This window comes from Ictalurus furcatus, chromosome 2 (genome assembly GCF_023375685.1).
Source record: "Ictalurus furcatus strain D&B chromosome 2, Billie_1.0, whole genome shotgun sequence".
Classification (NCBI taxonomy): Eukaryota; Metazoa; Chordata; class Actinopteri; order Siluriformes; family Ictaluridae; genus Ictalurus; species Ictalurus furcatus.
In genome coordinates this window covers 35,617,509-35,643,229 of record NC_071256.1, presented here as the reverse complement: position 1 = coordinate 35,643,229, position 25,721 = coordinate 35,617,509, and the positions used below count along the sequence as shown (strand labels likewise).

Here is a 25,721-nt window from a genome sequence, read left to right as displayed (position 1 = left end):
TCTGGGTACTCCGGTTTCCTCCCCCAGTCCAAAGACATGCACGGTAGGCTGATTGGCGTGTCCAAAGTGTCCGTAGTGTATGAATGGGTGTGTGAGTGTGTGTGTGATTGTGCCCTGCGATGGATTGGCACCCTGTCCAGGGTGTACCCCGCCTTGTGCCCGATGCTCCCTGGGATAGTCTCCAGGTTCCCCGTGACCCTGAAAAGGATAAGCGGTATATGGATGGATGGATGGTGGTGAAAGAGGAAAAGACTTGGTCTAGGCTAAACAAAAAAAAAACCAGAAAGAAAAAAGAACCCAGATATAACCCTATTTAGAGTTTTTCATTCTTGATTCTTGCAGCCATTAACATACTATTTTGATTTTGAGAACCAGGCAGATATCATGTACTTTCTCTCTCTCATATTGCTATGGTAACATCGATGTTTGGTCCTGTCAGAATTCAAACTGGAATGAATTCTTCGGCGAAATGAAAACGTTCGAGACGCCTGTGAAATGACGCAGAAGGCCTTACTTGGAAAGGAAAATAAAACGGAGCTTACTCATAACCCACAGAAGTTAGTCGTCCGAGAAAGCCCGTCCAATTGCTGTTCACACGCAGATAGAAATCTCGATACGTACACACTCAAACGCATGCGAAAAAAACACACACACACACACACACACACACACACAGATAGAATACACATACACACTTCTAGGCATGGGTCATAACATGATTTTTAACGTTTTCCTTCTGTTTGGGAGTGTAATGGATCTGTTTGTGCATGTATAAGCGCTGCAAAGTCCCAAAACTCATATTTTCCCAAAAGGGATTTATTCTATCTAACAGAGAACACTCCTCCAGACCTGCCCGAAACGCCTCGCTCCAAGTCCAGATTTACTTCCGTAACTTCTCTATGTCACGCGTAATAATCCCGCCCAAAGGCAGGCGCGAAGAAAGAAGGCGAGGCTTCAGTGAAATCAGTCGAGGCTTCAGTGAATTCAGATGAAGCTTCGGTGAATTCAGTCGAGGATTCAGTGAATTCAGATGAAGCTTCGGTGAATTCAGATGAAGCTTCGGTGAATTCAGTCGAGGATTCAGTGAATTCAGATGAAGCTTCGGTGAATTCAGATGAAGCTTCGGTGAATTCAGTCGAGGATTCAGTGAATTCAGATGAAGCTTCGGTGAATTCAGATGAAGCTTCGGTGAATTCAGTCGAGGATTCAGTGAATTCAGATGAAGCTTCAGTGAATTCAGATGAAGCTTCGGTGAATTCAGTCGAGGATTCAGTGAATTCAGATGAAGCTTCAGTGAATTCAGATGAAGCTTCGGTGAATTCAGTCGAGGATTCAGTGAATTCAGATGAAGCTTCGGTGAATTCAGATGAAGCTTCGGTGAATTCAGATGAAGCTTCGGTGAATTCAGATGAAGCTTCGGTGAATTCAGTCGAGGATTCAGTGAATTCAGATGAAGCTTCGGTGAATTCAGATGAAGCTTTGGTGAATTCAGTCGAGGATTCAGTGAATTCAGATGAAGCTTCGGTGAACTCAGTCGAGAATTCAGTGAATTCAGATGAAGCTTCAGTGAATTCAGATGAAGCTTCGGTGAATTCAGTCGAGGCTTCGGTGAATTCAGATGAAGCTTCGGTGAATTCAGTCGAGATTCTGTGAATTCAGTCGAGATTCTGTGAATTCAGTCGAGAATTCTGTGAATTCAGTTGAGGATTCTGTGAATTCAGTCGAGGCTTCGGTGATTTCAGTCAAGGCTGGTCGCGGAGACACTGTGTGTGTTGCTGAGAAAGCAAAACCCCTTTGTTTCAGGAAGGACAGCTTCCTGAACCTGGGCGAGTACAACGCAGGCTACACACAAAGGCTGTGAAGTATCTGTTCAAATGCGGAGTTTTGTGTTGTGGCTCGGTTGTAGACCTCTGCTAACGTGCTAGCTAAAGTTTGCTAAGTTGCCTCAGTTAAGTGTTTGTTTGCATGTTGGTGGTCTGACAGAGACGTTGATTGTAGCTGCTGTTGTGATTGTATCTTGAAACGGTTTATATCAACGGAATCACAAGAATCCTGGCTTTCCAAAGATATATCACATGAGTACCCATGTACACACAGACGTTGTGTACATAGCACAGTTAACCCTGCCGGTGAGCTCGGAATTTACATCGTATCTGAAAGGTAAGAGAGTTACAAAATAAAAACGTACCACTGTGAAACGTTCCGCTCAAGTCGTGCTTGCGAAAGTTGGTTCCGCTCGATCATGCTCATTTTCTGAATATGACTCGGGCTTGAACTGATATGGGAAAACCGGCAACATGTTGGAGGCTAAAGCTAAGCCAAGCGGCGCTACACTTCTGACACACACGAGGCTTTTGGCCAATCACAACGCAACGGATCAGCTGGCCGATCAGAAATCGGAGCGTTTTAGGCAGCTTGGGAATAGAGGTGCTGCAGTAATGTACATTATTTGACAAATAATGCATTTTTTAAACATTAAAGCATGTTCACCTACTTTATTACACCCAATAAACCACATAATTAACATTTAAAAACGTTTCAAATGACCCCATGAAGTGACCCCTTTAAGTAAAATACAACCTGATGTAATCCACACACAAGTTTTCAGTTTTAGCCAAAAAATTTCTCTCACACACACACACACACACACACACACACACACCAACCTGTATTTGAACCAAAATACAGAAGCACTTATCCGGGATGTTAAATGGCCTACTCACAATAACAAACACACACACCTGAGCGTATCCAGCTCTGGGTGACTCTCTGTCTGAAGCCCATTTTTAACGCAGGCTCAAGCAGTTCCTCGAAGTTCAGGATGAACATTATGACCATGCCCTCCTCGTTCTTCACTGGAATCACGTCTATCAAACATGGCCGACATGTCCCTGAGAGACACAGAGAGAGAGAGAGAGAGAGAGAGAGAGAGAGAGATACAGATAGAGAGATACAGAGAGAGAGAGATACAGAGAGAGAGAGAGAGAGAGAGAGAGAGAGAGATACAGAGAGAGAGATACAGAGAGAGAGAATGAGAGAGAGAACGAGAGAGAGAGATACAGAGAGAGAGAGCGAGAGAGAGAGATACAGAGAGAGAGAGAGAGAGAGAGAGATACAGAGAGAGAGAGCGAGAGAGAGAGAGATACAGAGAGAGAGAGAGAGAGAGAGAGCGAGAGAGAGAGAGATACAGAGAGAGAGAGCGAGAGAGAGAGATACAGAGAGAGAGAGCGAGAGAGAGAGATACAGAGAGAGAGAGATACAGAGAGAGAGAGCGAGAGAGAGAGATACAGAGAGAGAGAGAGAGAGAGAGAGAGAGAGAGAGCGAGAGAGAGAGATACAGAGAGAGAGAGAGAGAGAGAGATACAGAGAGAGAGAGCGAGAGAGAGAGATACAGAGAGAGAGAGCGAGAGAGATACAGAGAGAGAGAGATACAGAGAGAGAGAGCGAGAGAGAGAGAGAGCGAGAGAGAGAGAGATACAGAGAGAGAGAGCGAGAGAGAGAGATACAGAGAGAGAGAGCGAGAGAGAGAGATACAGAGAGAGAGAGATACAGAGAGAGAGAGAGAGAGAGAGATACAGAGAGAGAGCGAGAGAGAGAGATACAGAGAGAGAGAGAGAGAGAGAGAGAGAGAGAGCGAGAGAGAGAGAGAGATACAGAGAGAGAGAGAGAGAGAGAGAGATACAGAGAGAGAGAGAGAGAGAGATAGAGAGAGAGAGAGAGAGTGTTGGCAAAAAGGATAACACAACATACTAATAAGTAAGATTTGATTCCTTTTCTATAACAGCAGCTCTGACAGTACTTCCAGTAGTCACATCTCTTTCATTGCGTGCTGGACGCTCCACATAATCTAAACCTAATAATAAATGTATCTAAAAAAAAAAAACATTCATGGAAGGAGTCTCCGGTGTCAGCGCTGTGAAGAGAGCTCAAGACAGAGGACTTTACACTTTCCAGGTTCGCCAAAACAGCTGGAGGAGGAATGCTTGCAGCTGCTATATAACACAAGTAACGACGACCAACTTGACTCAAGGACGTTCCCCAACATTAAACATAATTATGATAACGAGTCTTTATTGATCACATATACATATGCACAGTGAAATTCTTTTCTTCGCATACCCCAGCATGTCAGGAAGTTGGGGATGGAGTGCGGGGTCAGCCATGATACAGCGCCCCCTGGAGCAGAGAGGGTTAAGGGTCAAGGGCCCAACAGTGGCAGCTTGGCAGTGCTGGAGCTTGAACCCCCGACCTTCCCATCAGTAACCCAGTGCCGTAACCGCCAAGCCATCACTGCCCACCGCCAAGCCACCACTGCAAACGACTGAAAGTACAATGTGACGTTCTTTAATGAATTAAAACTGGGAAAAACACTTCAGGACGTGGGGTTACAGGAAAACAGTCAACTTGAAAGGCCTTCAAAACACTGGTGAGTTTCCTAAAACTGCACACACCGCATATTATTCCTTCCATAACAGCCGCCACACAGGCCAAGACACTTAAAGGAACAGTTTGGTGAAAATTCAGCACACTGTACACAATCTTCCCCTTAACGCCAATGTATTCGCTCAACCGAGACATGCTTGCTGCCTGATGTTTGCTTCTTCCGTTTTTCTGCTGGAGCCACAAGCCTAACGTTGATAACAATCAGTGGGTGTCTATCTCAGGCGAAATCTTCAAACCACAGAGGGCTGCAAATAGTGAGCGCGCTCGGAAACCTCGTGGTCGCACGCAGGCCGGGTCAAACTGACGAAAAAAAATTGCTAACACCGAACTTTAAACAGAGGTGCGATGCTTGCGCATCCTGCACACTCATCACAACCACACGATCGGTGAAATGGAGTCGAAGATTTCCTTGTAGTTTGCGTAGCGTCTTCTAATGTGGACCATCCTCGTGAGCCAGACGTCTAGATTTTCCTACAGAGTCTGGTACTTTTCATAACTTCTAAAGACGTCACGCGGCGACTTTTTTTTTAACGCGCCGATCGTATACAGCGTTCTTCGTTAACCGTCTTCTAAGGTTGTCTTTCGCTAATCGTGGTTTTTTTTTTTTTTTTTTACGAACGTGCTGCAAAACACACGTTGACGCTTGCAGAGTGTCCGTTTACACTCCGCAAGATTACCTCCGTCATTCTGGCACGAATCCCTCGCGTGGGCGGGGCTTAACAGCGCTGGACTCTCATTGGCTAGTGAGATGTGGATCGAGAGCTCCCTGAACAGGGAGTAGACACTGCAGTGGCATGAATTCTGGAGAGCGTTCTGGATGCGGGTCTCTGTATAGTTATAGTGTTGGTACCTTGTAGTGGAAATGACTTACTTACTTAGTCAGTATATTAGTCCGTAATTAATATTTGAGGCTGGGGTCGTCTCATACCGCTAGTTTTTTTTTCGAGATCATCAACGTCATCCTCCTCCTCCTCAGCTGGACACTCCAGCTACCGATCCAAATCTCACTAGCCGATGAGGCTAGTAAAGCGCTGTCATGCCCCGCCCACACGTATATATTAAATCAGGAGATGAGGATATGAGCAGGTTGTTTGCAGAGTGCATGACATTCATATTTCTGGACTGGAAAAGACCCATTGTTTTCTCTTCCCCTGATTTTCTATCATTCGGAGCACAGAAAAGAAGGAGGGTCTTTTCAGATGGCACCGGATGGCGCACTGAATTATATGCGTTCTGGTGGGAAAAGGTTCTAAAGCGTGAGGTGTGAGCTGACATCTCTCGGAAGGCAGTAAAAAAAAAAAATTAAAATAATGAAAAAGATCTTATTATGGAACATTTTCCCATGAAAAAGGGAAGAAACTGTCACATTTTCAAGAGAAACCTGCTTTAACTCAGCGGGAGGAATGTACACCGAGCCTGAGACAGAGGAAGAGACGGAGATGGAAAAAGAGCCGACGCGAGAGAGAGAGAGAGAGAGAGAGAGAGAGAGAGAGAATGAGAGAGAGAGAGAAAGAGAGAGAACGAGGAAGTGACAAACGGGCCGAAATGGAGGAGAGGTTTTTTGACATGGCTGTTTTGGAGATGGTGAAGAGATAAAAAGTGATGAAAATGGAAAGCGGACCCGATACAATCGCTTCAAAAAAAAAAAGAAGTCACGAAATGTATCAGGAGAGGAGTGAAGATCAAAGAGGGGGACAGCGATGGAGGAAGAACGAGTGGCAGTGAAAGGAAAGAAAAACCAGATGCAACAGCGTGATTAGCCTCTCGGCTACAACCGTCCACCCCCCTACCCCCAACATACATACACTTCAATCGGTCACCAAGTACTCTAAATATAGACCCCATCTGTAGACACACACACACACACACACACACACACAGAGGCAGCCTCTTTTGTCTCAACATTTTAAATGAAACGAAATACTGACCAAAACAGAACAATGTGTGTGTGTGTGTGTGTGTGTTTATGTGTGTGTGTGTGTGTGTGTGTGTGTGTGTGTTTCTTAGTTCAGTGGTACAGTTTCAGCAGTCCTGTTGTCATGGTAATTTATTAATGCACTGCTACACCACTAAGGAACACCGGTCCACTTTATAACAAGTACACACACACACACACACACAAACACACACACACACACACACTAGACAGGGTCATAAAAGCTCTAGGAGCAGTACTGGGGATTATAAACACAGGTCTGAGTATGTGCCTGAATGGCCCGTTAATAACATCCGAATGTGTGTGTGTGTGTGTGTGTGTGTGTGTGTGTGTGTGTGTGTTATGGCAGTGTGTGTATTTTTATGTTTTATTGTTCTGAAGCAGCAGTAAAGACCAGGCCGCTCCTGAGTGATACAGAAGTAACCATGCGTGGTGTGCTGTCTGAGTGGGAGGGGCATACGCTTTCTCTCTTGTCAATCAGAGCAACACTGGCCAATCGTGAGCTCGGCTCTTTGCTCTGAGTGCGTTACGCTGCCGCGTGATGTTCGCATGATGTTCTCCGCTATTCTCCTGCTCTTCCCTCTTTCCCTTCCTCTCCTCCACTCGTCTCCTCCAGTGCATACCTTCTTTGGAGTAGTAGAGGATCTCCACCTTGCGCTCCTCGGAGCCGAGCAGGGCCTGGGCCAGCTGAGCCAGAGCGCTCTTCATGGTGCCCGGTCCTGCGAGGAAATGACACGTGCACGGCTGCTGCATGATCTCGGCCCGCGAGAAGCCAAACATCTGGCAGAAGCCCTCGTTGCAGTAGATGATGCCGCAGTTCTTCATCTGGGCGTTGGCGATCAGGAACTTGCGGTCTGAGAGGCGTACAAGAAAATAGAGTTAATAATAATAATAATAATAATAATTTTACTCATAGGAAGCTTATTAATTTTATTTCTAAAGTACAAAGTTGTCACATAAAATAATAGTCCACGTCTCGGGAAAATCATTTTTAATCAATCAATCATCTGTGTACAATATTTATATCATTATTGTACTTTCTCTTTAATTATTGATTGATTGATTTTGATATTAATATTGATGATGTTACGTTTTACTTCTGATAATCTGTTAAGATTTAATTAAGATGACAGCAAAAAAAAAAAAAAACACACAATATATATGAAATTAAAAATGATTGAAAATACCAAAAAATAAACTTTTTTAGGAATACATTTAAAAAAAAAAAAAAAGTGCATTAAAATAGGAATAAAAGCTGAATCAATACTAGCAATCAATCTGAGACTGACAGCAATAAAATCTGAGCATAAATTAAACCAAATAAATATTTCTGTGTCTGTGTCTGAGTCCACACTAAAAAAAAAAAAAAACAACAACAACTATAAACTATGCATAAAAATCAATCTTACATGAAACTCAGAGCCAATGAATTAAATATATTCCAGTAAAGGGCGTTACAGCAGGTCGGAGTGAGAGAGATGCAGGTTTGATTCCCGCGAATTGCACTTAAACACTGAATTAATTCGAGCTGAGAAAGTGAGAATTGGGTTTAAATAAGTTGCCGAATAAGATCGGTGGTGAGATAAAAGCATGCCCGGTTTTGAAAAGGAAAAAATAAATAAATAAATAAAAAGACATTTCATTTTCTTGGCCAGAAAGGAAACGGTCTCTGAGGAAGTGCACAGAAATGTACTGAAGTGAAATGAATAAAGGGACAGACGACAGGGGAAAAGACGATGACAGCTCAGAAAGAGACGAGGAGGCCAAGATGGACAAAAAAAGAAACGGAGACGACGTTCGAAAATACATTTTAAAAAGCGTGGAGAGTCCAGAATGAAAAAAAAATGTCACTTGCTGGTACCGAACGGTGAGACGACTGGAACGTAGATTTTAATGACACACAGGCACCAGCTAAATTCGCCAATCAGAACAATATGAGGACTCTGGGCATGGCCGAATATTCAAAAACGTTGGGAGACCTGGGATTGTTTAATCCCTCCTATGATCGTGATCCTTTTAAATGATAGGATTATTACAGTAGGCCGGCTACTTGCTAAGCGCTAGTTTAGCTTTGGGATGCTAGTTTGAACGATATCGTTCGTTCGTCTCGTGCTTCGGGTCATTGGCTTCTTTCCTGATTGTGCTCACCTGTTTTGTGTTGATTAGTTTACTTCCTTCCTTACTTACTTACACCCTCTTATGTCTTCTTGTGAAGTCTTGCCAATTGTATTGGTGCATTTTGAAGCCTGTAGTCTCTCTTTGGTTTGATTCACGCTCGTTTACCTGGCATACGTTTACGGACATGGCTGTGATGTGTGTGAAATTCTGATAAGGTGCATGTAGATGCTGGAAAGTCAGCACGTACTTTCATTCATACTTTGTCATTCATACTTTGAATACTTTCCATCGTTAATCTAATTAGAAAGCAGTGGCAGGTTCCTATATCCTGGAGATTAAAGATCATTATCGGTTCTTAACAAATCTATCGTTTCAACACGCAAAATGGTACGGTTAGGGCTGTAGGAGTCGTGAGATGTCTTCCGAGCCAAAGTATTGACTTTGGTGTTTGTACTTGGACTTATCTCGGTCGTGGGAACCGGTCTTGCTAAATATGGTCTTGGTCTCGACTGAGCGTTTGTAAAAAAAATAATAATGTTGTCTTTTCTTTTTGCATGCACAAAGTAGGGCAAGAAGTAACTGCTTCTCGATAACGGCCCACTCGTTGACGCAAATGCACGAATGAAGATGACTAGCTGATGTAAAGTCTAGGGCTCGACTTGTCTAGGGACTTGGCCGTGACCCCCTTAAGACTCGATCTCAGCTAGCCCTGGTCTTGGGCATGCCAATGGTGGTCTTGACTATAGTGCAGGGTTATGATGGTTCTTTTCAAAATTCGAACACCTTTGCCATAGAATCGGGACAGTTCAAATTCAACCCAGCTAAAAACAATCAGGATCATGACTGACTAACTATAATGCCCCCAACCATCCACCTTCCGCACCCCCCGACCAAGCAAGCCACGGCACCCTAACACGACCTGCTGGTGCAAACACAAGCAAACAACCCCCTCATACTTCGACCCGTCCGTCCGTCCGTCCGTCCTTCTGCCCCTCAGAAAGCTCCGTGGTGCAACGCCAGCGTGACATCTTACACAGCGTGCGAGGAGGTAAACTGTCGATCACAGATCCTCGCACGCTGTCTAAGATGTCACGTGCAGACTTGACAAAACAAACTGTCTGCTTTCTCTTCACTTTCTCTTCTGTTTCTTCTTCGCCTTCTCTACCCGCGTTCTACCCCGGCCCTTCTATTAGGCCCGGTGTTAAATGTTATGGTGGAGAGAACTTCACGGGTACGCTCGTTATCACTCTGTAATGCTTCGGCAGAACGGAAAGCGCTCGACAGTTGCCTAGCAGCCGACAAAACGCACTTAGGTTTAGGGGGTTAGGAGCGAGGGATGGGAGCACACACTTGTCATAGGCAGCCTTACGTCCTGTGTGCAGTCCTTATACGGAGTGAATTCTCATGAGTTATAAATGAGTTGATTTCCGTGTTACTTCTAAAGCCCTGATATGATGATGCTTTGAGTAATTTAATGAATCTGTGTGCGGGAAGGGACGTCCCATACACATGAACATTAAGTCAAAGCTGCATTAATGATTCAGGCTGAGAATTTACTTTTCATCCATGCATCCAACCATTTTCCGTACCGCTTATCCTACTCAGGGTCACGGGGAGCCTGGAGCCTATCCCAGGGAACTCGGGACACAGGCGGGGGACACCCTGGACGGGTGCCAATCCATCGCAGGGCACGATCGCACACACGTTTATACACTACAGACAATTTGGAAATGCCAATCAACCTACAATGCATGTCTTTGGACTGGGGAGGAAGCTGGAGTACCCCTTTTCCTCCACCGGGAAAGACGTTTCGCAGACGTTCCACATGAATTAAATGTACCTAAAAAACGATTTTTTAAGATATAAAACACGCGATTACAGGATGATAATCAGCGTCGTGGATGTAACAAGAACTTATTTTCCTATTACAGCGTTTTCCTCGAGTGTTTTACTCCTTAAATAATTCATATGTTTATGCTATGCGCATTAATTAATTAGACTTCCTGTGGAGGGGAGGGTTGAGTAATGTTTGAATAGTTTTTAATAGTCTACTAATCCTACTTGTCCACCAGGCCACTAGGGTATATTAAATGAATAGACTGGACACATAAACTACATGTCCCTAGTGATGCGTCCACCTCACTGATGAATTCAGGTATTAATGAGCCTATGATTTTGTTTACAATCGCGTACAGTTGTGATGATTTGGATGACAATATAGTCAGTATTTAATCTGTTTGTTTACTTTTCAATACAATCTATTTAATAGAGGCAATGTCTTTAGTGGTGAGTGCTGTTTGCAAGATGCTACGGGCTCAAACTTGCATCTTAAATGAGTTTAAAGCATCATTTGGCTGATTTGAGCCTAAACAGTTTAGGTCTTCTGATCAGCTCGTTTTGATTGTGGGAACGTTCACTAATTAATTTCATCACTTTACGATTACTTTTGTCACTAGCTGGAAATTCTGTAGTGGCTCTGGTCTGAGATGCTCCTGTTCAAGGCGTTGTGAGTGTACAGGACATGAGCTATCGATCGAGCCTGACACCATCAGGGGTGTTCTGCTGCCCTGTTAACAGCAGCGACAAACTGTTCAGTGTGTGTTCTTCTCAGAATGATTGTTCAATCACTGTTGTTCAAACCTTCTTATTATTCGATCTTTTTTTATGCTTTTATGGCATATCCTTGTATTATTCATTTTTGTGTTTTCTGTTTTTACTCCTTTCTGAAGACTACTGAATTTGTGAAAGTTGCTTTCTATGAAACTGGCTGGTTAGAAATGGGACAAGACGTACAAAGATATGCTTGAAGTCTCAAAATGCACCAAAATGGGTTTGAGAATCCCACTGGGTCTGCATATTTTAAATGCCACGCCCCTTGTTGTGCAGCTCCACCCATCTCAGCACAGTGCATTAACTTATGACCAATGGAACAGCGACAAAGAAAATGGCTCGCGACCAACAAAAATAATCCACGTCTTCCCTGGGACTAACAAACACAGAAGCCATGCCTCCCTCACTGTGACTGGCAGACACAAAAGCCACGCCCCCTTCACTGTAACTAAAGTCACAGAGGCCACACCTACTCCACTGGAACTAAATATACAGAGGCCACACCTACTCCACTGGAACTAAATACACTGAGGCCACACCTACTCCACTGGAACTAAATACACTGAGGCCACACCTACTCCACTGGAACTAAATACACTGAGGCCACACCTACTCCACTGGAACTAAACACACTGAGGCCACACCTACTCCACTGGAACTAAATACACAGAGGCCACACCTACTCCACTGGAACTAAATACACAGAGGATACGCCTACTCCACTGGAATTAAATACAGAGGCCACACCTACTCCACTGGAGCTAAATACACAGAGGATATGCCTGCTCCACTAGAACTAAATACATTGAGGCCACACCTACTCCACTGGAACTAAATACATTGAGGCCACACCTACATCACTGGAACTAAATATACAGAGGACACGCCTACTCCACTGGAACTGAATACACAGAGGCCACACCTACTCCACTGGAACTAAATACACAGAGGACATGCCTACCTCACTGGAACTAAATACATTGAGGCCACACCTACTCCACTGGAACTAAATATACAGAGGCCACGCCTACTCCACTGGAACTGAATACACAGAGGCCACACCTAGTCCACTAGAACTAAATATAGAGGCCACGCCTACTCCACTGGAACAAAATATACAAACACCACACCTCTTTCACATGTACCGACATAAAACCACGCCTCCTTCAATGGGACTGACAAACACAGAGGCCACACCTCCTCCACTGGGACTGAGACTTTTCCCCACTGCACATTGTTTTGCAGGCTTATGATTGATGTTGACCGCTGATTTAAACTTGAATTTGAATTATTAAAATTTTTGACAGATTACGCCATAACCTGCCCGTCGACTCTCTTGCTTTGTCGCTGCTTAGCGATTTTCATTTCTATGCCTACAGCATTAACGCTGATTTATTTCCAGTTGCGTAAAAGTCTCGGGTCTGTCAGTCTGAATCGGTGAACCTTCTCACCTCCATCCACCGTCCACGTGTACAGATGTATATACACACGAATATATACAGGAGGACAAGAAATTCACCCGACTGGCACCACAGAAAGCATTTCGGTGTTATTATCAGGTTCTTAAGGAGCGTTTCATCGATTTCTTTAGCAGCCATGAAGGCTTGGGCGTGGATTAGTTCATTACTCGGATCTAGAGCACTAACTAGTGTCGGAAAGAGCTATATATAACATCAGCCCTGTGGTTCACACATCAGGCAGCCTCCCACAGGGGGAGCGAAGGGGGGGAGGTAAAGATAGCAGAAGAGTGAACGAAAGAGAGCGTGACAGAGCAGCATGACAGGCTCAGAAAGAAACAGTACTGAATGTGTAAACAGGTGTATGAACACATTAATATGGACAAGTAACTCTGCTAACGTCGACGCGGACACTCTTTACGATGAAAGACCTTATCGTGGGTGCGCATGTGAAAGAGGAAGGAAATCAAGAATAACACACACACACACACACACACACACACACACACACATACACTCTCAGGAAAAGGGTGTTAAACTGTAACGCTTCTTGTTGCTGGGTTGTACATTCAAAAGAAAGGCTTAGGTACCATTAGTTCATCTGCAAAACTTGGACGCAGTGTACCTGTGAAATGATTTAAAGCAGATAATTGCCCACTGTTATCTTCAGTTCGTTTTTAGAGCAAAGCCTGTCCAGTTTTCCAACCCATTTCGATATTGTACGTCGTAACAGAATGTAAAAACGGGCCGTTTTCGAACACGCGGAGTAACACGTGGCCGATTTCGCCGTGTATCGGAGCGTAAACGTACCACGCATCTAGCGGCTAGAAAACAAACCCTCGACCTCGCTTTGAGCTCGAGCACGGAACGTCCGAACGCACGCGACGCGCTTATATCCCGGATCGGATCGCGCCGACTTGGCTATCACGAGCGAGATATCTCTTTCGTCGCAGGTCTGCCGCCGGAGCATCTTCCTCGTATCGCCTGACCCGGACGACGCGTCGGGTTCTTATCCGGCTCGTCTCGACGCTTTAAACGCACGGTTAAAAAGATATACATACTGAAAAGTACTAAAGTCGTACCCTCGATCATTCCGCAAACAAGTAAAGCATCGTTTCGGTCTTGAGAGCATACACACGCAACATCTCTGTACGCGTGATGCAGTTTGACCTGGGAGACTTTGATAAAAGGTTTTGAATTATTCACACACACACACACACACACACACACACACACACACACACACACAGGATCTCTTTAAATCATTACCTAATGACATTTGCAAAACAAATCCAGACTGTAGCACGTGAGCATCAATACCGATTTAATTCAATATTTTTTGTTTCAAATAAATTCATTAAACAGTTGTTCATTTAGTACAGAAGTAACAGTGCAGATGTTGTTGTTGTTGTTGTTGTTTTTGTTTTTTTGCAGATGTTTTTCAGAGATGTCAGATAAACACTACAGCAAAGTTGTAAACGTGGTAACTATGGCAACGAACTATTTAGTACGGCAGAGCTTAAGGGATGGTGCTGTAGCCTATGTGGTGAAGTTGCGTTACTGGGCATCTGTTTAACCTGTTTACTTCCAACTTTTATTTGAATAAATGTTTAGAGGTTTAACTCACTCTGACCGTCGAATTTGCGGATGATGGTGTCCAGATAGGTGTTCTGGAGAGCGACGTGTCCTCGCCGAACGGGCATTTTGACATTCGGCCGAGAGGAACGAAAACACACGAAAAGAAACGAAATGTCCCGACACCTGGTGCTGCGATGAGTCCACTTCCTTCACGGCAAGCCGACGAGGGAAGGATGTGTGAGGTTATTAGAGCTCATGCTGGAGAAGTGAAAGCAGGGAGAGAGAGGGAGAGGGGGAGAGAGAGAGAGAGAGAGCACGAGAGTTGTCGCGCGCGACAGAGAAATGTCACCGAGTTCCGGTTGCCAAGGCGATTACAGAGCCCGCGCGCGACAGGATTAGTGAGAACTTTCTCGATGAAATTAAGATGGGTTTTTTTTTTAATTCGTTTATAAAATAATAATAATAAAAAGACAAAAAGTGCACTACTCGGATCCCGAATCCATCTGATTAGAAACAATAGGCTTAAATTGAATTAATAAGGCAAATCTGAATCAAAAATAGTTTTTTTTTTTCTGCAGTCGAGCGCGAGGGGAGCGCGAGACCGCCGGAAACACACGGCAGAAGCTAAACAAAACAAAACAAAGCTCCAGTTTTAATCGCTGGTTAGACTGAGGAGAGTCAGCTCGGCACAGCTGTCACTTTCTGACAGAGCCCAGATGCGCAATCTGCACCTTCGCATCTCTCTCTCTCTCTCTCTCCCTCTCTCTCGAGCGCGCGCGCGCGCGCGTGCGCTCTTTCTCTCCGTTTCGTTCTTCCGCTGAGAACTAAACTTACAACCCATAAATTAGGTTTCAAACAAACGAACAAAATCCTCGTCCGTCATCGTCTTCCTTTGCTTTTGTGCTGCACTATAAAAGTTGCATCAAGGTGTCACAGAGGTCCACGTGTTGCGTGACGTCACGCCCCAGTGCACCGCCATCTTGTGAGGAATATAGAGTTTATACAGATGTTTCGTACAGATGTATCGAACATGTGGCCTACACGATGCATAGTTATTGCAGACAGTAAGACTGAGAATGTCTGTCAAGTTGTTTTGGTTTTTTTTTTTTTTTTTTCAGTATGCAAAGCAAGTCACGCACGGTTAACGTTGTTTAAAAGGTGTTCGCGATCGCCCGAAAACTAGAGCCAATTCTACAGTCTCTGAACGACGCCCGAGTTCATGTTCCAACCGCACAGCTGGAACCGTGACCATTATGCAAAGTGCTCAATGGTTATGGCATTTCATAAGCAAAACAATACAGCAAGCATGGAGTTTTTGCTCTGTTGTGCGAATATGATGTTAGCGTTAATGTAGCTGTTGGGCTTCCAGACATTCTGACCACACGACCATTAAACGCGCGTAAGACGAAGTTATCGACAACGTTATCCAAAAAATAAATAAAATCACCAAAAGATTTTGCATCACCAATCGTGCCGAGCTTCTGACAAAGCTCAGTCCAGTAAGCGCCACCTCATTTGTTCCTAGTCCACTAAAAAAGCTACACTACATGGCCGGAAGTATGTGGACACGTTTACATTTACTTCATTTAGCAGACGCTTTTATCCAGAGCGACTTACAAATGAGGAAATACAAGCAAGAGCCAGAGTACGTTATTTATTTATTTATTTAGTAAAGATGGATGTTGTGGGGTTGGCGTTTTAGGGGTTAGTTACGTGCTCACGGAAGAGGTGGGTCTTTAGATGTTTTTTGAAGATAGTGACGGATTCTGCGGTCCAGATTGAAGTCGGACGTTCATTCCACCGCTGAGGGACAGTTAACGTGAAGGTTCTGGAACGGGACCTTGGACCTTAAGCGACACTGAGTAGGCACTACTAAGTATCAGTCGTTAATCGATCGCAGATTGCATGACGGAATGTAATTCTTCAGGAGAGTGTTGAGGTAGGGGTGGTGCTGTTCCAGACAAGGTCTTGTACGTGAGCATCAAGGCCTTGAATTTGATACGGGTGGCTACAGGAAGCCAGTGGAGGGAGATGAAGAGGGGTGTGACATAGGTCATGGACACCTGACCATCACACCCATTTGTGTTCCTTCCCCAAATTGTCCTTGGAAGCACACAATTGACTAGAATGTACATGCTGTAAGAGGCCCAAACCTGTTCCAGACTGACAATGCTCCTGTTCATAAAGTGAGCTCCATGAAGACATGGTGTGTTAAGGTTGGATAGGAAGAAAAAATTCAAGTTTTCTGACCTCAGAGAGCCCTGACCTCAACCCCACTAAACATCTTTGGGATGAACTGGAACACTGACTGCACCCCAGGCCTCCTCACCCGATATCAGTGCCTGATCTCTGTCCCTGTTCCTAACCACAAATCCTCCCATTTTAATTTTTCCCTTTGGTAGAGTCTTTATGGTGTTCCTTCTGAAGACCCAAAAGCCCTGTGGACACAGTCTTTCCCCTAGGTGGAATTGATCCAGCCATTTCACGTGAAACAGAGCTTGCCCAAACCTAAGCGTCAACACCTGGTATCTCTGTTCAGGACCTGCTCAATCCCTGATTCAGTCTCTCTAACTACTTCTGTTACCGGCGGTAGACATCTTTGTGTCTGGCCCCAAGTCAGCCTATGCTACCAGTCCTTCCCTTGCACCAGTCTCTGATCCTGCACGGTCAATGATTTTGTGCCTGAATCTGTTGAATTTGTTGCTCTTGATTTAGTCTCTGACGCTGATCGTTAGGTCTAGCCTTAGTTTTCAAGTCTTGATCTGTAAGCCACAGGTTCCCAATCATGGTCTTGGTGTACCCCCTGACCTACAGATTTTTGTTGTTGTTGTTGTTTTTTTACTGTTCCCAAAACACCTGACTTAACCAACCTTGAGCTGAAGTAGCTATGTTAAAAAAAAGAGAGAACACAAAATTTTGCAAGACAATGGTTTCTTCAAGACCAGGGTAGGGAACCTCTGACACAAGCTATAACCTGCTCCAGATCTGGTTGCAGCTGCAGTTCCACTCAATGTCAGACCCTGACTTTGCATCAGACTGTTTCTCTGGCACTGCCCTGGTTTTGTCTCTGGTCCAAGTACTCCTGCCTTCATGGATTCAGCCTATCGTAACCTAGATGTGACAGCACCAGCTAGTGTTCTGGAGGATGCAGTACCGTTACCCATGCAGTCTTGTGGTTTATGTCACATAAAGATTTCCCATTTCACATGACATTTTTCACATTATATTCCCAAATAAGGTCAGTGACAATATAAAAGCATTTGCAGAATTGAAAAATGTCACTTCTTTTGGTAACCTAGAAAGGAAGAGGTCTCTGAGGAAGCAAAAGGGAGAATTGGCCTGAATAAAGAGCTAAAGAGAACGACCGAGGAGGGGAAGAGGGTGAGGACACTTGAAAAAGAGAGACACACTGTACGTGAGCTGAGAAAGCCAAAATGGGAAAATAAGTATATGTGATAATGGTGGAAAATGGTAAAAGAATATGTCGGAAAGTAAAGAAGAAAAAAAGACAAATTGCAGTGAAAGACATGTCAGAATTTAATAGGAATTACCACCCCGAGGTTTGATTTATAGTACATCCAGTACAACAGTGGGGGGTTTTTTCACCTCTTAAACCATGGACATTTCAAATTCTTTAGTTATTGAAGAACAACATGTCATAATTATAAGTTAGTTTCTGCTGTCGTAATGTGTTCTAATTGTCAGAGCTGGTGTTTTATCCAAAGCGCTTTACACTGTGTCTCATTCACACACCAGTAGTAGCAGAGCTGCCACGCAAGGCACTAACTTGCCATCAGGAGCAACTTGGGGTTCAGTGTCTTGCCCAAGGACACTTCAGCATGTGGAGTCACATGGGACGGGAATCGAACCACTGATCCTACAATTAGTGGACAACCCACTCTACCAAATGAGCCACAGCCAACCATAACAAAAATGTTTCACCACCCACACCACAACTTTTTTAATGAAAAGTTTTATTAAAAGTTTAAACACAATTATATTTATGGCAATGTTTATGAGGTTAGTATTATTATAAATATATAGTAAGCCCTTTTCTATGTGTGTGTGTGTGTGTGTTTGAGTAATGGTTCAGGGCAGGTTCTGCATTTTGTCTCGGTGAGCCTTGATGAGATCGAGAGCTAAACGTATCCTTCAGCAGCATGTCTCCCCTCGGCACCGAGACAGCCAGTGAGTAAGACGGGAAGTGGACATTTGGGCTGTTTGGATTGTTCGAGTCAGGCCAGAGCACTGGAGCACTGGAACACTAGAGCTGAGTTGTGGCTTTTGTATCAACTTCCAAATTCTCAGAAACCTGCTTGATTTGTCGTCTCATGAACAATGCCTCCCACGTAAGCATGGTATTTCTCTGACTTCCTCTCTCTGCCATTAGTTAGCTCAGTGGTCATGTGGTCTTTCAATGGTCATGACAGCCAGAGAAAAAGGAATCCTTTGGCCAAAAATCCCACCATATTACTTTAGAAATGTAGCGCACCGGACCTTAATGTGTACTGTAGCTCACTCAAAATCTTTGTAATACAGAGTATGACCAACCCAAAGTTTGTGGAAACCTAACCATCAAACCCATATGTGCTTGTTGAACATCCCAGTCCAAATGTAGTCCCCTCTTTGCTCATATAATATCCTCCATTCTTCTGTGAAGGCTTTCCACTAGATTTTGGAGTGTGGCTATGGGGAGTTGTGAATATTCACGCACTGACGTTGGGTGCAGTCAGTGTTCCAGATCATCCCAAAGCTGTTCAGTGGGGTTCGGGTCAGGACTCTGTGCAGGACACTCGAGTTGTTCCACTTCGACCATGGCAAACCATGTCTTCATGGAGCTCGTCTTGTGCACAGGGGCATCGTCATGATGGAACAGGTTTGGGCCTCTTAATTCCAGTGATGGGAAACTGTAACGCTCCAGCATACAAAGACATTTTTTTACAGTCGTGTGCTTCCAACTTTGTGTAACAGTTTGGTGAAGAACCCAATATGGGTGTAACGTCAGGTGTCCGCAAACTTTTGGCCATATAGTGTACGTATCTGCTTTAAGTAAGAATTTCTGAAGTGATTTAAGACGTGATCTATAAACGTGAACAAAACTGTACTGTGTAGTCAAACACTGAATCTTGTTTTTCCTTAGATTAGTTTGGTGTCACCAGGTTACATCTCCAAGTTTGTTTTGTACCAAAAAACCTGGAGGTTATGTGAAAAAGTTAAGGTTAAAAAATATCTTTTTTTTTTTTTTTTTTTTTTTTTTTGCACAGTCGTTCAATTGGTGGCAGTTGTGGCCCGGTGGTTAGAGGCTCTGGGTTACTGATCAGAAGGTCAGGAGTTCAAGCCCCAGCACTGCCAAGCTACCACTGGGCCCTTGGGCAAGACCCTTAACCCTCAATTGCTCAGTTGTATAAATGAGATAAATGTAAGTTGCTCTGGATAAGAGCGTCTGCCAAACGCCGTAAACGTAATTAAAACACTGAAATTAGAGGACTCATTTGAAGCAACTACATAAAAAGTTTAGATTTCCTTTAGTCTAATAACTCAACAAAACACTTAAACATTTGGATCATTTGGCTGACATTTGACCAGAAATTATTGTTGTTTTTTTTAATTATTTAAAAAAATTTTCAGAACAATTACTCATAATCGCTGTGAGTGCGGCCTACCTCACTTACTTTTGGATAAGCCGCTTTCCATAAAAGCGTCTGCGGAATGAATAAATGCAAAACGCGGTTGCAGTGAGAGGCCAGAGTGGAAAATCCTCTGTCCCCTGCCATCCTCCCCTCGTCAGCCTGATCAGAGAAGTGTTTTATCTGTTCCACATACCTCCAGCTGGACAGACCTGAGCCAAAGCTCTGGTGCTGATAACTCCAGTCTATACACACACACACACACACACACACACACCCACACACATGCATGCACGCACACATACATGCCTGCAGGATAAGAGCGGGGGCATACTGTTCATAAACAAAAAGAATAGACACAATATGTCCTGAGAGCACAAACACTCAACGCAAGTGTGCAGATAAATAATCTGCACAATATTTAACAGGGTCTCCATGGTTACACTGTCATTGTGGATAATGAATTAGTTTTGTCTTAGTTGCATCTTCATTGTGAAGGCCTTAAGTGTTTCTCATCTCTTGTGGTGGATCATCACTTTGTTCATGTGTACAGCCTGACACTTATGGCCAGTGTGTGAGTGTGAGCGATGGGAATCCCGGCTCTTTTCAGTGAGTCGGATCATTCGGCTCAGTAAGAGTCGACTCTTTTGAGTCTCAAACCGCTCGTTTTTTTTTTTTCCTTTTTTAATTTATTTCGTTCTCGTCCAGATCAAGGCAAAATATTTTGTCGTGAAAAATATGCATGTTTCAGCCGCGAAGGATATATTCGTGCACTGTTTGGACAGACGAGGACGTTGAAAGTTGTGTTTAATTCAGTTAACAAAAGCAACATCAGACGTGCAACGTTTATTGGAGATGAATGAATTCGTGTTCGAATGATGAAACGGTTTCCACGGAAGCATTTTAATTAAATGACACTGCATGAGTAATGTCAAGAAGAAGAAGGAGAAGAAGAAGAATCTGTGCATCTGTGCAGTGTTCATATAAAAAAAGAGTCAACTCAAGCTGACTCACTTGTAAATGACACATTACTAGTGTGTCCAGAGAAACTATGAGAGAAACATGAAGACACACAAAGGAAGGTTTAATCCAGAGTGATAGTGCTGGAGTGGTGTGTGGAGAGGATTCTGAGTGTGTTTGTGTGTGTGTGTGTGTGTGTGTGTGTGTGTGTGTGTGTGTAAGCGGCGCTGCAGGATCACACCAGGGTTAAATATGAGGAGATGTATGACAGTAAACTCCTGTCCTGAGAGCTCTGTATCTGTGCGTCTCTGATCTGCACGCCTGAGATGCAGAGCCACGCTCTCTCTCTCTCTCTCTCTCTCTCTCTCTCTCTCTCTCACACACACACACACACACACACACACACACACACACACACACCCTCACTTCAGATAAGACTTTTCCCTCACCCATGATAGAGCAGAAACCATAGTGGTGTGTCATTTGGAATGTCCCGAGGAGGCAGAAGTTCAACTTGGGTACAAAGATTATCAGACACAAATAAGCATGTGCTCCTGAGCTCAAATTGTTGATGAATTCACGGGTCAGAGGTTCGTCTTGTCTGCGTACATACTGTACATGGCATGCCCGCTATATACAACATCATCTCCATGTTTTAGGTCAAGGCCACAAATCCATGTCTGCTATTCCTTTTTGGTTATAGTGTGTTACTGTATATTATAGCAGTAGAGTGCTCTCCACTAATATTAGCACCCTTCGTAAATATGAGCAAAGAACGACGTGAAAAATTTGTCTTTATTGTTTAATGTTTTGATCTTTTGTTAAAAAAATTACTTAAATTAATTAAAAATGACAAAAACGCTCTCCTCTCATGGATATGAAAACACAGATTTATAGGTGTTCAACAATTATTGTCACCTTTTTAGTCAGTACTTTGTGCTAGCTCACTTTGCCAAGATAACAGCTCTGAGTCTTCTCCTATAATTCCTGATGAGGTTGGAGAATACATGGCAAGGGATCTGAGAGCGTTCCTCCATACAGAATCTCTCCAGATCCTTCAAATTGCGAGGTCCACACTGGTGGACTCTCCTCTTCAGTTCACTACACAGGTTTTCTATGGGGTTCAGGTCAGGGGACTGGGATGGTCATGGCAGGACCTTGATTTTGTGGTCAGTAAATCATTTATGTGTTGATTTTGATGTATGTTTTGGATCATTGTCCTGCTGGAAGATCCAACCACGGCCCATTTGAATCTTTCTGTCAGAGGCAGTCAGGATTTCATTTAATATCTGTTGATATTTGATGGAGTCCATGATGCCATGTATCCTAACAAAATGTCCAGGTCCTCTGGCAGTAAAACAGCCCCAAAACAATAACAAACCACCACCATATTTAACCGTGGCCATGAGGTACTTTTCCATATGGCTACCTCTCTGTGTGCTCCAAAACCACCTCTGGTGTTTATTACCAAAAAGCTCTATTTTGGTTTCGTCTGGCCATAGAACCCGATCCCGTTTGAAGTTCCAGTAGTGTCTGGCAAACTGAAGACGCTCGAGTTTGTTTTTGGATGAGAGTAGAGGCTTTTTTCTTGAAACCCTTCCAAACAACTTGTGGTGATGTAGGTGACTTCGGATTGTAGTTTTGGAGACTTTCTGACCCCAAGACGCATCTAACTTCTGCAGTTCTCCAGCTGTGATCCTTGGAGATTTTTTGGCCACTCGAACCGTCCTCTTCACAGTGTGTTGAGACGATACAGACACACGTCCAATTCCAGGTTGATTCCTAACATTTCCAGTTGACTGGAACTTCTTAATTATTGCCCTGATGGTGGAAACGGGCATTTTCAATGCTTGTGCTATTTTCTTATAGCCACGCCCCATTTTGTGAAGCTCAACAACCTTTTGCTGCACATCAAAGCCATATACTCTTACCCATTGTTATGAATGACTAAGGGAATTTGGCCTATGTGTTACCTTATATTTATACCCTTGTGAAACAGGAAGTCATGGTTGAACAATTTCCTGTTCGTAGTCACCCAGGTGTACTAAAAAATGTACAATATCAATGGGAATATGCTTCAAGTATTTTTTTTTTTCATGTGAATTCATAGGGGTGCCAATAATTGTTGCACACCTATATCTAAAAAAACGTTTTTTAATAAACCTGTGCAATTGTTTGATATCCATGAGAGCAGAGTATTTTTGTGAATTTTTTGAACAAAAGGTCAAAAGGTTAAACAATAAAGACCATTTTTCACAGCCTTCTTTGCTCATATTTACCAAGGGTGCCAATATTAGTGGAGGGCGCTGTATATGCTTGCATGTCATATTTTTGTAATATTAAGTTCTAACTACAGAAAACTTCTAAACTTACAGCGGTGCTTGAAAGTTTGTGAACCCTTTAGAATTTTCTACATTTCTGCATAGATGTGACCTAAAACATCAGATTTTCACACCAGTCCTAAACGTAGATAAAGAGAACCCGATTAAACACATGAGACAAAAACATTATTCTTGGTCATTTACTTATTGAGGAAAATGATCCAATATGAACCTTTGCTTTCAGTATCTGGTGTGATCCGCTTGTGCAGCGATAACTGCAGATAAACGTTTGGGGTAACTGTTGATCAGTCCTGCACATCGGCTCGGAGGAATTTTAACCCGTTCATCAGTACAGAACAGCTTCAGCTCTGGGATGTTGGTGTGTTTCCTCACATGAACTTCTTGCTTCAGGTCCTTCCACAACATTTCTACTGGATTAAGGTCAGGATTTTGACTAGGCCGTTCCAAAACATTCACTTTACTCTTCTTTAACCGTTCTTTGATAGAACGACTCGTGTGCTCAGGGTCTTTGTCTTGCTGCATGACCCACTCTCTCTTGAGATTCAGTTCACGGACAGATTTCCTGACATTTTCCTTCAGAATTCGCTGGTATACTTCATAGTTCATTGTTCCATCAATGATGCCAAGTTGTCCTGGCCCAGATGTTTCAAAACAGGCGCAAACCATGACACTAGCACCACCGTGTTTCACAGATCTGATAAGGTTCTTATGCTGGAATGCAGTGTTTTCCTTTCTCTAAACATAACACTTCTCATTTAAACCAAACAGTTTTATTTTGGTCTCGACCTTCCACAGAACATTTTTCCAACAGCCTTCTGGCTTGTCCACGTGATCTTTAGCAAACTGCAGAAGGGCAGCAGTGTTCTCTATGTCGAGCAGTGGTTTTCTCCTTGTAACCCTGCCATACACACCATTGTTGTTCAGAGTTCTCCTGATGGTGGACTCATGAACATTAACATTAGCCAACGTGAGAGAGGCCTTTAGTTGCTTAGAAGTTACCCTGGGTTCCTTCCTGACCTTGTGGACTATTACACGTCATGCTCTTGGATTGATCTCTGTTGGTCTCCACTCCTGATGAGGGAAACAATGCTGTTGAATTTCCTCCATTTGTACACAATCTATCTGACTGTGGATTGGTGGAGTCCAAACTCTTTAGCGATGGTTTTGTATGTAATATTGTAATGTTTATATGTAATATTGGATCATTTTCCTCTATAAATAAATAACCACGTATAATATCTTTTGTGTCATTTGTTCAATTGGGTCCTCGTTATCTACTTTTAGGGCTTGTTTTAGGTCACGTTTATGTAGAGGTCTAGAAAATTCTCCACGTAAGCCGTTCCTATAGAAACGACGACGTGTTAGAACGAGCAACCTGTGATTTGCAGCTGCACTAATTACTGTCAGAGTTGCCGAGATATGAGATATAAGAGAGAGTGTTTGTAAATTTGTTCATGTCCACACACTAAAGCCTCCCAATGTGGTCAACAGCACGAGTGACAAATTCACCGTCTTTCCATGCGAGTCAAAACTCCGTGCCAGCAGTCTGTCAGTGTCCACTGTGAGACACACTTCCAAAGTGGCTCGGTTATTCAGTACTCCACACGTTACCAGATTTTTTTTCTTGACAAGCCAAGTGTCACAGATTAGTCATTTGCTGCCTGGAACGTTGTTGTGTGCTGTACATGCTGTTTCCGTTAACACACACACGCACACACACACACAGGTGTTGACGTGGCATGACGTGGAGGGAAAAAAACGATAGGTGTTTATGAGATGACTCACAATGATATCTTAGCAGGTGAAAATATCTTAACCTATTTTAAGCTCGAGAGGAAACCTTCTTGTCGGTTCGATCATGAGCTCGGGTTATCGCCTGTGTAAAGTTTTACTTGTTCTCCTGTGTCCGTGTGGGTTTGCTCCAGGATCTCCGGTTTCCTCCCAAAAAAAACATGATTTGACGGATTGGTGACTCTAAACTGCCCCTGGTTGTGAATGATTGTCTGAATGTGCCTGTGCATGGTGGCCTGTGATGGACTGGCTCTCTTCCTGGGTGTATTCCCGGCTCATGCCCAGTTTTCCCGGGATAGTATCTGGAATACTGTATCTGTCTGGAGATGCTTGAGCATTGAGTAATGTCTTCTATCTCACGCTGGAGACATCATTGGAGACATCTCCAGCAATCTGCAGTCAGTCAGAGACAGTTTGTCTCAGGCCCTCAAACCAAGCATGGGACAGAAAACCTGTCTCACACACACACTGCTCTCATCTGAGCTCTGAATGGGAACAGCGCTGTCAGACGACACACTGTCAGTCCCTATTAGAGTCACTGTTTGCTCTCCAAACACACGAGACGTTCATCTCTGTATCAAACACACAGCTGCTAGACACAAAATAGAGTTGACATGGATGCATATAATAATAATAATAATAATAATAATAATAATAATAATAATAATAATAAGGGGGTGTACACAATATTAGGCCGGTGGTTTTAATGTTATGGCTGATCGGATGTTCTTTTTTAAAATCTTTAAGACTATTCACATACTGTATGTGTTTAAACTCTAGTTCACAAGTACAGTATATATATATATTTATATAAATATAAGGATTTCTCCCAAAGGTTTCCAGTCGTGGCAGCCATTGT

At 43.5% G+C, this 25,721-nt stretch overlaps 1 protein-coding gene across 5 annotated transcripts in view; it reads right to left on the bottom strand.

The window, feature by feature from the left end:
• Positions 1–14,505, bottom strand: part of kcnh6a (potassium voltage-gated channel, subfamily H (eag-related), member 6a) — a 57,686-nt gene extending 43,181 nt beyond the window's left edge. For 3 of the 5 annotated variants that reach the window (XM_053617020.1, XM_053617037.1, XM_053617054.1), the window contains exons 1-3: positions 14,192–14,505; positions 7,003–7,233; positions 2,724–2,891 (exon numbers count right to left, since the gene is read on the bottom strand). In XM_053617020.1, the coding sequence (XP_053472995.1) occupies positions 2,724–2,891; positions 7,003–7,233; positions 14,192–14,267 (475 nt within the window). In that variant the 5' untranslated portion in view covers positions 14,268–14,505. The remainder of the gene's footprint in view (positions 1–2,723; positions 2,892–7,002; positions 7,234–14,191) is intronic. The other 2 variants (XM_053617028.1, XM_053617046.1) reach the window with 1 other exon arrangement.
• Positions 14,506–25,721: the final 11,216 nt, after the last annotated feature.